The sequence below is a fragment of the Scyliorhinus torazame genome, chromosome 10, assembly GCF_047496885.1.
Source record: "Scyliorhinus torazame isolate Kashiwa2021f chromosome 10, sScyTor2.1, whole genome shotgun sequence".
In the NCBI taxonomy this organism is placed as follows: Eukaryota; Metazoa; Chordata; class Chondrichthyes; order Carcharhiniformes; family Scyliorhinidae; genus Scyliorhinus; species Scyliorhinus torazame.
Window position 1 is genome coordinate 257,753,713 of NC_092716.1, and position 12,170 is coordinate 257,765,882.

At 49.6% G+C, this 12,170-nt stretch overlaps 1 protein-coding gene across 3 annotated transcripts in view; it reads left to right on the top strand.

The window, feature by feature from the left end:
• Positions 1–12,170, top strand: part of tpcn2 (two pore segment channel 2) — a 52,945-nt gene that overhangs the window by 15,043 nt on the left and 25,732 nt on the right. For all 3 annotated transcript variants that reach the window (XM_072466732.1, XM_072466735.1, XM_072466734.1), the window contains exon 8: positions 1,792–1,891. In XM_072466732.1, the coding sequence (XP_072322833.1) occupies positions 1,792–1,891 (100 nt within the window). The remainder of the gene's footprint in view (positions 1–1,791; positions 1,892–12,170) is intronic.

A 12,170-nucleotide genomic window follows, 5' to 3' on the forward strand; every position in this document is an offset into this window, starting at 1 on the left:
TTTTGTATTCCTAAGCAGCTACGCTTCCCACTGATTACTTCACCTCTTGGTTCCCTGACTCTCCCTCCCCCCCCCCCCCCACCCCCCCCCCCCCCCCACCCCCCCCCCCCCCCACCCCCCCCCAAATCTCTAGTTTAAAGTCCTATTGACCACCCTATTTACTCTTTTCGTCAGAACACTGGTCCCAGCTCAGTTCAGGTGGAGACCATCCCAACCGTCCCAAAACTGATGCCAGTGTCCCATGAAAAGTAACCCCTCTTTCCCACACCACTCTTTCAGCCACGTGTTAACTTCCCTTATTCTTGCCTCCCTATGCCAATTTGCACGTGGCTCGGGTAATCCGGAGATTATGACCCTTGAGGACCTGTTTTTTAATTTGAATCCTAGCTCTTTATAATCTCTAAACAGGTCCTCTTTCCTAGACTTGCCTATGTTGTTGATACCGACATGGACCACAACAACTGGATCCTCCCCCTCCCTCTCCAGTATCCTTTCAAGCTGGTCAGAGATGTCCCGCACCCTAGCACCAGGCAGGCAACAAACCATGCGGGACTCTTTATCCTGCTCACAAAGGATACTATCTATCTCCCTGATAATAGAATCCCCTACAACTACAACTTGCCTATTTACTCCCTCCCCTTGAATGGCCTGCTGAACCATGGTGCCTTGGTCAGCTGGCTCATCCTTTCTGCAGCCCTATTCGCCATCCACACAGGGAGCAAGTGCCTCATACCTGTTGGACAGAGTCAAGGGCTGAGGCTCCTGAGTTCCTGACTGCTGGTTCCCTTTACCTGCCTGACTTGCAGTCACACCCTGCTGTCCCTGGCCACTGGCAGGATTTAAACTACTTACTCTGACAGGTGTGACTGCCTCCTGAAACACAGTGTCCAGGTAAGTCTCCCCCTCCCGGATGTGCCTCAGTGTTAGAAACTCAGACTCCAGCTCATCAACTCTGAGCCGGAGCTATTCGAGCAGCCAACACTTACTGCAGATGTGGTTGCTGCAGCTCGCAATGGGATCTGCCAGCTTCCACATCAAGCAGCTCAAGCACATCACCTGACCAGCCATTACTAATTAATTAGTTTAATTTAAGTTTACAAGTTTAGCTGTGTTTTTAAATTTGGGGCAGATTTGCTATTAACCAATCAGATCACAGCTTCCCTCTGACGTCACTTTTGGGAAAGAAACTGGAAAACAGTAAGTTACCATTAGGTTTTTATACTCACAGATAATGTTCCTCCTCCTCCGAACGGCTCCCGAAATTAGGCCCGAAGAAAGAGAGAGAACAAAACAGTAGGGAAAAAGCACCTTCTCCCACTCTTCACCGAATTACCTCACTGCACCAAATTACCAAATTCTCATTCTGTCTGTGTCTGATATTGTGGCCTTCAACCTTTTTATAAGGTCTCTGACGGAGAAGAGAATTCGGTGGAAAAGGGAGTGGAAGGAAGGTGGTGGTGCAAGAAGATGGGAACGCAGCTGTCCACGGCAAGGAGCGGTTTTTCTGGAGAGTGCCAAGAAAACTATTGCAGACAGAATATATCCAATTCAGAGGGTCAAAGATCAACAGAGAATTAATTACCTTAGTGAGACAAATTAGTTTGATAACGTGAGACTTTTACCCCTGAAAGGTACTGTGTACAACCATCTCGTATTTATTATGCATACCAGTTTGCTTTACATTTAGCATCTTGTGGTTTTGAGCTATTGTGATCCTCAGTCATGTTCAATAGGAAGGTACTAAGCGTAGTTTCTAACATTGATGGGTATTTCTCTTTTTTTTTCCTCAAGACTAATGAAGACGATAAAGAATGGAAGACATATTTTCGGAATTTGTCGGAGTCTTTGACCTCCTTACTAGTGCTGCTAACAACCGCCAACAACCCTGATGGCAAGTCTTGGAATCCTCCCACTCGCTGAGTAATATGTTTCTGCACCATCCGCCTGTGTTTGGATGATTAAATTCAAGGGAAATATGTTTTTTGTTTTTTAAAAAAATATATATATTTTATTAAAGTTTTTCGATCAAACAAAAACAAAAATTTCCCATTTTACAACTTTGTAATAATATATACGTTGATTGTTTTTTAAATAATAATATGCTAACTAACGGCAACTGCCAACAGCAAAATAAGGAACAACAGAAATAGTAACTTCGTAAAATCTAATATCAATAACTAATGTATAAACACACACAAAACCTCTGAGGACCCAAATGAGCCCCCCCCCCCCGGGTTGCTGCTGCTAACTTTCCTATTTTCCCTTATCGCTCTGCGAGATAGTCGAGGAACGATTGCCACCGCCTGGTGAACCCTTGAGCCGAAACTCTGAGTGCGTACTTTATCCGCTCCAATTTTATGAACCCTGCCATGTCGTTTATCCAGGCCTCCACGCCCGGGGGTTTATCTACTTTCCACATAAGTCGAATCCTTCGCTGGGCTACTAGGGACGCAAAGGCCAAAACATCGGCCTCTCTCGCCTCCTGCACTCCCGGCTCATCTGCAACCCCAAATATAGCCAACCCCCAGCCTGGTTCGACCCGGACCCCAACCACCGTTGAAATCACTTTTGCCACACCCACCTAGAACCCATGCAATACCGGACATGACCATAACATGTGGGTGTGGTTTGCCGGGCTTCCTGCGCATCTCCCGCAACAATCCTCCACTCCAAAAAATCTACTCGGCCTTGCTCCAGTCATATGCGCCCTGTGTAGAACCTTGAATTGTATCAGGCTGAGCCTGGCACACGAGGACGAAGAGTTTACCCTACTTGGGGCATCTGCCCACAGCCCCTCTTCAATCTCTTCCCCCATCTCCTCCTCCCATTTTCCCTTCAGCTCCTCCACCATTGTCTCCCCCTCGTCTCTCATTTCCCTATATATATCGGACACCCTGCCATCACCCACCCATGCCCCCAAAATCACTGTCCTGGATCTCTTGCGCCGGGAGCTGCGGAAGTTCCCTCATCTGTTGCCTCACAAATGCCCTCACTTGCATATAGCGAAATGCATTCCCAGGTGGCAGCCCATATTTTTCTGTCAGTGCTCCCAGACTCGCGAACGTCCCGTCTAAGAACAAGTCCTTCAATTTCGCAATTCCTGCTCTCTGCCAAGATTTAAATCCCCCATCTATCCTTCCCGGGACGAACCTATGATTGTTCCTTATCGGGGACCACACTGAGGCACCCATCACTCCCTTATGTCGTCTCCACTGCCCCCAAATTTTCAGAGTTGCCACCACCACTGGGTTTGTGGTGTATTTTTTCGGGGAGAATGGCAACGGTGCCGTCGCCAGTGCTTTTAGGCTAGTTCCCCTACAGGACGCCATCTCCAGCCTTTTCCACGCTGCTCCTTCCCCTTCCCTCATCCACTTGCATATCATTGACACGTTGGCGGCCCAATAATAATCACTTAGACTCGGCAGTGCCAGTCCCCCTCTGTCCCTACTGCGCTGCAGGAACCCCCTCTTTACTCTTGGGGTCTTTCCAGCCCACACAAAGCTCATAATACTCTTGTCCACCTTTTTAAAAAAGGCCTTTGTAATCAGTACAGGGAGGCACTGGAACACAAAAAGAAACCTCGGAAGAACCACCATTTTAACCGCCTGCGCCCTGCCCGCCAATGACAGGGCGCCATGTCCCACCTCCTAAAGTCCTCTTCCATCTGCTCTACCAGTCGTGCCAAGTTAAGCTTATGCAAGGTTCCCCAGTTCCTGGCCACCTGGATCCCCAAATTCCGGAAATCCCTTGTTACCCTCCTCAACGGTAAATCGTCTATTCCCCTGCCCTGTTCCCTGGGGTGCATCACAAACAGTTCACTCTTCCCCATATTCAATTTATATCCTGAAAATTCTCCAAACTCCCTGAGTGTCTGCATTATCTCAGGCATCCCCTCCACTGGGTCCGTGACATACAACAACAAATCATCCGCGTATAATGACACCCGATGCTCTTCTCCTCCTCTAAGTACCCCCCTCCACTTCCTGGAGCCCCTCAGCACTATGGCCAGTGGCTCAATTGCCAACGCAAACAGTAACGGGGACAGGGGACATCCCTGTCTTGTACCCCTATATAGTCGGAAGTGGTCAGATCATTGCCTATTTGTAATCACACTTGCCACTGGGGCCCTGTACAGGAGCTGAACCCATCTAATGAACCCCTCTCCAAATCCAAATCTCCTCAGTACTTCCCACAGGTAGTCCCACTCCACTCTATCAAATGCTTTCTCTGCATCCATCGCCACCACTATCTCCGCCTCTCCCTCCGGTGGGGGCATCATCATCACCCCCAGCAGCCTCCGAATATCAGCATTCAATTGCCTCCCTTTAACAAACCCCGTTTGATCATCATACACCACCCCAGGGACACCGTCCTCTATCCTCGTCGCCAAAAGCTTGGCATCTGCGTTCAAGAGGGAAATAGGCCTGTATGACCCGCACTGCAGCGGGTCTTTGTCTCTTTTCAGGATCAACGATATCGTCGCCTCCGACATCGTCAGGGGTAGTGTCCCCCTTTCCCTAGCCTCATTAAAGGTTCTCGTCAGAAGTGGGGCCAGCAGGTCCACGTATTTCCTATAGAACTCCACCGGGAACCCATCCGGTCCCGGGGCCTTCCCTACCTGCATGCTCCCGATTCCTTTTACCACCTCCTCCACCTCAATCTGCGCTCCCAGTCCTGTCATCTCCTGTTCCTCAACCTTTGGGAACTCCAGCTGGTCTAGGAAACGCATCATTTCCTCTTTCTCTTCCGGGGGTTGAGCCTTATATAGCCTCTCGTAAAATACCTTAAACACCCCGTTCACCCTCTCTGCTCCCCGTTCCATCTTTCCCTCCTCGTCTCTAACCCCTCCGATCTCTCTCGCCGCCCCCCTCTTCCTAAGTTGTTGGGCCAGCAGCCGGCTCGCCTTCTCTCCATATTCATAGTGCACTCCCTGTGCCTTCCTCCATTGTGCCTCCTCCGCCTTACCCGTGGTCAACAAGTCAAAGTCCGTGTGCAATCTCCGTCTTTCCCTGTATAGCCCTTCATCTGGAGCCTCCGCATATTGCCTATCCACCCTCAATCTCCCTCAACAATCTCTCCCTTTCTTTACCCTCTTGTTTCCCCTTATGGGCCCTTATGGAGATCAGCTCCCCTCTAACCACCGCCTTCAGCGCCTCCCAGACCACTCCCACCTGGACCTCTCCGTCATCATTAATCTCTAGGTACCTTTCAATACATCCCCTCACCCTTACACATGCCCCCTTGTCCGCCAACAGTCCCATATCTAATCTCCAGAGTGGGCGCTGTTCCTTTTCCTCTCCTCTTTCTCTCCCCCCCCCCCCCCCCCCCCCCCCCCCCCCCAATTGCCAACTTTCCCATCTCCAGGTCCGGGATGCGCCCCAACATACGCTTCATAAAGTTCGCGTCATCCCAGTTCGGGGCATATACATTCACCACCGCCTCACCTTGCAGTCTGCCACTCACCCCATCACGTATCTACCCCCACTGTCCGCTACTATGTTCTTCGCCTCAAACAATACCCTTTTCCCCACCAGTATTGCCACCCCTCTATTTTTCGCCTCCAAGCCCGAGTGGAATACCTGTCCCACCCATCCTTTTCTTAATCTGACCTGATCTGCCAGTTTCAGGTGCGTCTCCTGAAGCATGACCACGTCTGCCTTTAGCTTCTTTAGGTGCGCAAGTACCCTTGCCCTCTTAATCGGCCCGTTCAACCCTCTCACGTTCCACGTGATCAACCGGGTTGGGGGGCTCTTTACCCCTCCCCTCGTCAACTAGCCATCCCCTTTTTTAGACCAGCTCCTCACCCGGTTCCCACGCACCCGCTTTTCCCCCCGATGGCGCCCTCCTGTCCCGACCATCCCATCCCGTAACAGCTCCCCCTTCCCCTTAGCAGCAGCAGCAGCAACCCAGTTAACGCGCCCCCCCCCCCCCCCCCCCCCCCAGCTAGATCCCTCTCTAGCTTAGTTGCTCCCCCCATATTGCTTCCAGAAGTCAGCAAACTCTGGCTGACCTCGGCTTCCCCCGTTTATCCTTAGCCTCCCATCATGTGAGGTCCCCTCCTTCCTGCGCCCCCTTTTCCCGACACAATTTCCATAGCGCGGGGACAAAGCCCGCGCTTCCCTCTCGGCCCTGCCCCTGATAGCGCAGCTCCCTCTCTCCTTCCCCCTCCCCTTCCCCACCGGCGCCCACATTTCTTCGTGTTTCTCCCCCCCCCCCCCCCCCCCCCCCAATCTGATTCACAGTCCCTTGCCACTACCTCACTACTTCGTTTCAAACACTCTTTCTCCAATCTAGTCCAACTTCTCCTCTTCGATAAATTTCCACGCCTCTTCTGCCGTCTCGAAGTAGTGGTGTTTACCCTGGTGTGTAACCCACAGTCTTGCCGGCTGCAACATTCCGAACTTCACTTTCCTCTTGTGGAGCACCGCCTTGGCCCGATTGAAACTCGCCTTCCTTCTCGCCACCTCCGCACTCCAATCCTGATACACGTGGATCACCGCGTTCTCCCACCTGCTGCTCCGTGTCTTTTTCGCCCATCTCAGGACCATCTCCCTGTCCTTGTAGAGGTGGAACCTCACCGCTATTGCTCGAGGTATTTCTCCTGCCTTTGGTCTTCTCACGAGGACTCTATATGCTCCCTCCACTTCCAGGGGGCCCGTCGGGGCCTCAGCTCCCATTAAGGTATGGAGCATCGTGCTCCCTCTGCCCCTTCGGGAATACCCAAGATTCTTAAGTTCTTCCTCCTTGAGCTATTTTCCAGGGCTTCCAGTCTCTCCATACACCTCTTATGCAGTGCCTCGTGCGTCTCCGTCTTCACCACCAAGCCCAGTATAGAATCATAGAATCATAGAAGTTTACAGCATGGAAACAGGCCCTTCGGCCCAACCAGTCCATGCCGCCCAGTTTTTTACCATTAAGCTAGTCCCAGTTGCCCGCACTTGGCCCATAACCCTCTATACCCATCTTACCCATGTAACCATCTAAATGCTTTTTGAAAGACACAATTGTACCCGCTTCTACTACTACCTCTGGCAGCCCATTCCAGACACTCACTACCCTCTGAGTGAAGAAATTGCCCCTCTGGGCCCTTCTGAATCTCTCCCCTCTCACCTTAAACCTATGCCCTCTAGTTTTAGACTCCCCTACCTTTGGGAAAAGATGTTGACTATCTACCTTATCTATGCCCCTCATTATTTTATAGACCTCTATAAGATCACCCCTAAGCCTCCTACGCTCCAGGGAAAAAAGTCCCAGTCTATCCAGCCTCTCCTTATAACTCAAACCATCAAGTCCCGGCAACATCCTAGTAAATCTTTTCTGCACTCTTTCTAGTTTAATAATATCCTTTCTATAATAGGGTGACCAGAACTGCACACAGTATTCCAAGTGTGGCCGTACCAATGTCTTGTACAACTTCAACAAGACGTCCCAACTCCTATATTCAATGTTCTGACCAATGAAACCAAGCATGCCGAATGCCTTCTTCACCACCCTGTCCACCTGCGACTCCACCTTCAAGGAGCTATGAACCTGTACTCCTAGATCTCTTTGTTCTATAACTCTCCCCAACGCCATACCATTAACTGAGTAGGTCCTGGCCTGATTCGATCTGCCAAAATGCATCACCTCACATTTATCTAAATTAAACTCCATCTGCCATTCGTCGGCCCACTGGCCTAATTGATCAAGATCCCGTTGCAATCCTAGATAACCTTCTTCACTATCCACTATGCCACCAATCTTGGTGTCATCTGCAAACTTACTAACCATGCCTCCTAAATTCTCATCCAAATCATTAATATAAATCACAAATAACAGTGGACCCAGCACCGATCCCTGAGGCACACCACTGGTCACAGGCCTCCAGTTTGAAAAACAACCCTCTACAACCACCCTCTGCCTTCTGTCGTCCAGCCAATTTTGAATCCAATTGGCAACCTCACCCTGGATCCCGTGAGCTTTAACCTTCTGCAACAACCTACCATGCGGTACCTTGTCAAAGGCTTTGCTAAAGTCCATGTAGACAACGTCTACTGCACTACCCTCATCTACCTTGGTCACTCCCTCAAAAAACTCAATCAAATTTGTGAGACATGATTTTCCACGCACAAAGCCATGCTGACTGCCCCGAATCAGTCCTTGCCTCTCTAAATGCTTGTAGATCCTGTCTCTCAGAATACCTTCTAGCAACTTACCTACTACAGACGTTAGGCTCACCGGTCTGTAGTTCCCAGGCTTTTCCCTGCTGCCCTTCTTAAACAAGGGCACAACATTCGCCACTCTCCAATCTTCAGGCACCTCACCTGTGGCTGCTGATGATTCAAATATCTCGGTTAGGGGACCCGCAATTTCCTCCCTAGCCTCCCACAACATCCTGGGATACATTTCATCAGGTCCCGGGGATTTATCTACCTTGATGCGCTTTAAGACTTCCAGCACCTCCTCCTCTGTAATATGCACACTTCTCAAGACATCACTATTTATTTCCCTTAGTTTCCTAACATCCATGCCTTTCTCCACCGTGAATACCGATGAGAAATATTCATTCAGGATCTCACCCAACTCTTGTGGCTCTGCACATAAATGCCCTTGTTGATCCTTAAGAGGCCCTACTCTGTCCCTAGTTACTCTTTTCCCCTTTATGTATCTGTAGAATCTCTTTGGATTCTCCCTTGCATTATTTGCCAAAGCAATTTCATGTCCCCTTTTTGCCCTCCTGATTTCCCTCTTAACTCTATTTCGACAATCTCTATACTCTTCAAGGGATCTACTTGATCCCAGTTGCTTATGTACGTCATATGCCTCCTTCTTCTTTTTGACCAGAGTCTCAATATCTCGAGTCATCCAGGGTTCCCTACTTCTACCAGCCTTGCCCTTCACTCTAAAGGGAATGTGCTTACCCTGCACCCTGGTTAACACATTTTTAAAAGCCTCCCATTTACCAGCCGTCCCTTTGTCTGCCAATAGTCTCCCCCAATCTACCTCTGCAAGTTCCTGTCTGATACCATCAAAATTGGCCTTGCCCCAATTAAGAATTTTAACTCTTGGGCCAGACCTATCATTCTCCATAGCTATCTTAAAACTAATGGAATTATGGTCACTTATCCCAAAGTGATCCCTCACTAGCACTTCTATCACTTGCCCTTCCTTATTTCCCAAGACGAGGTCAAGTTTTGCCCCCTCTCTAGTCGGTCCATCCACATACTGAATGAGAAATTCCTCCTGAATACACAACAAATTTCCCTCCATCCAAGCCCCTAATGCTATGACTGTCCCAGTCAATGTTGGGAAAGTTAAAGTCCCCTACTACTACCACCCTATTATTCTTGCAGCTATCTGTAATCTCCTTACATATTTGCTCCTCAATTTCCCGCTGACTATTTGGGGGCCTGTAGTACAGTCCTACCAAGGTGATCTCTCCCTTCTTATTTTTCAGTTCCACCCATATAGACTCAGTGGGCGAACCCTCGGATATATCCCCTCTAAGTACTGCCGTGATGTTCTCCCTAATCAAAAACGCCACTCCCCCTCCTCTCTTACCTCCTGTTCTATCCTTTCTATAGCATCTGTAGCCCGGAACATTGAGCTGCCAGTCCTGCCCCTCCCTTAGCCATGTTTCAGTCATAGCTATAATATCCCAGTCCCATGTGCCCGTCCATGCCCTGAGTTCATCCGCTTTGCCCGTCAGGCCCCTTGCATTGAAATAAATGCAGTTTAATGTAGACCTTCCTTGCTCTCTGCCCTGCTTTCTCTGGTCATGCTTTACACACTCTCCCTTCCTGCCTTTTGTTTCTGTCCCCACTGACTTCCTACATCGGTTCCCATCCCCCTGGCACATTAGTTTAAACCCTCCCCAACTGCACTAGCAAACACCCCCCCGAGAACATTGGTTCCGGTCCCACCCAGATGCAGACCGTCCGATTTGTACAGGTCCCACCTCCCCCAGAATCGGTCCCAATGTCCCAGGAATTTGAAACCCTCCCTCTTGCACCATCTCTCAAGCCACGTATTCATCCTAGCTATCCTGTCATTCCTACTCTGACTATCACGTGGCACTGGTAGCAATCCTGAGATTACTACCTTTGAGGTCCTACTTTTTAGTTTAACTCCTAACTCCCTAAATTCAGCTTGTAGGACCTCATCCCGTTTTTTACCTATATCGTTGGTGCCTATATGCACCACGACAGCTGGCTGTTCACCCTCCCCCTCCAGAATGCCCTGCAGCCGCTCCGAGACATCCTTGACCCTTGCACCAGGGAGGCAACATACCAACCTGGATTCTCGTTTGCGTCCGCAGAAACGCCTGTCTATTCCCCTTACGATTTAATCCCCTATCACTATAGCTCTGCCACTCTTTTTCCCGCCCTTCTGTGCAGCAGAGCCAGCCACGGTGCCATGAACCTGGCTGCTGCCACCTTCCCCTGGTGAGCCATCTCCCCCAACAGTTTCCAAAACGGTAAATCTGTTTTGGAGGGAGATGACCGCAGGGGATCCCTGCACTGCCTTCCTACTCTTCCTCTGTCTGTTGGTCACCCTTTCCCTATCTGCCTCAGTAATTTTAATCTGCGGTGTGACCAACTCACTGAATGTGCTTTCCACAACTTCCTCAGCATCGCGGATGCTCCAAAGTGAGTCCATCCGCAGCTCCAGAGCCGTCAAGCGGTCTAACAGGAGCTGCAGTTGGACACACTTCTTGCAGATGAAGGAGTCAGGGACACCAGAAGGGCCCCTGACTTGCCACATCTCACAAGAGGAGCATGACACGGGTCTGAGCTCACCTGCCATGACTTAAACCTGAAGTTAAATTTGAACTACACTACACAGCTAGGAGAAAGTCAAAGAGAGAGAAATCACTTACCAGTTACAAGCCAAACACTGGCTGTGATGTAGTTGCTCCAGAGACTCCCTCACAGGTCTGCTTCTCTGCACCTCCTTCAGGTGAGCACCAAATTCCCTTAACTAGTTAATTACTTTACTTAATTAACTTGATTTTTTTTTTTTTTTTTTTTTTTTGTCACTCCCCTCTTACCCGAACTCAGCCTTACCCAAACTCAGATACACTCTGTTTGCCTTCAGCACTCTGTTTCTAAAGGCACTTCAGCCACACCCTTTGTATCCTTCCTGATTTACAGTCAGCCAATAGGCCTGCTCCCAAAACTGATCTCTCTCCCGAACAGCTGACCTGCAAGGTAAGGAAGTGGTTATGCAGTACTTACCTCACCCACAGCGCGCCCTTTTAAACTGTCCCCTCTGCCTCGCAGCTCCCGCGCTTTTTGAAACTCCCGCGCTGTTTCCAAGGTCCTGGCTCCCTCTCTCTCCCGAACAGCTGACCTGCAAGGTAAGGAAGTGGTTATGCAGTGAAATGAGTATCTCGTCCTCATTTTCGGCAGCTTTTGCCTTCACTCCACGGAGCTCCATCTCTTGGGTCTTCTGCGCCTCCTTTAACCCCTCAATCGGCTGCAGCATCGGCGCCAGCACCACCTCCTTGAGCTCCTCCCCACATCGCCGGAGGAACTCCTGCTGTTCTAGGCCCCATACCAACTGGCCTCCCTCCGCCACCATCTTGCTTCTCACTTCCCTTCTTTGCCACTGCTCCAGAGGATCCTCCGCAATCTGGCCACTATTATCTCTCCTGTCCATTCACATCCGGGGGGACTCCCTTCTATGTCGCCTCACAGTGGGTTTAGCCATTGAAAATTGCTGTTGGGGCTCCCGATAAGAGCCCAAAAGTCCGTTAAAACAGGAGGTGCCGAAACGTGCGACTTAGCTGGTCATCGCTGCACCCGGAAGTTAGGGAAATATGTTTTAATATCCTGTCTGATAAATTTGTGCAGATTAATCACAACCAGGAAATCTCTTTCAAAACTAGCTTTCCTTCGTGAACTAAGCATTTTTGTTTTTCTGTTGGGGTAATCCAATAAATAAAATAAGACTTTGATTATCAGCAGCCATAGCAATCTGTAGTTAAAGCAATTAATGTAGGAACAGGACTAGGCCTTTAGTTCAATTGAACCATGGTCAATTTTGGTGACCAAGGCCATCTATATCTTCGTTGAACAAAGTCCTGTAACAATCCTTGATTTCAAAGCTTTTTCTAGGCTCTGGATTATATGAAAATAAAGTTTGAGTGACCATCCTTTGAACCTGGACACAGAGCGTCAGCATAGTAT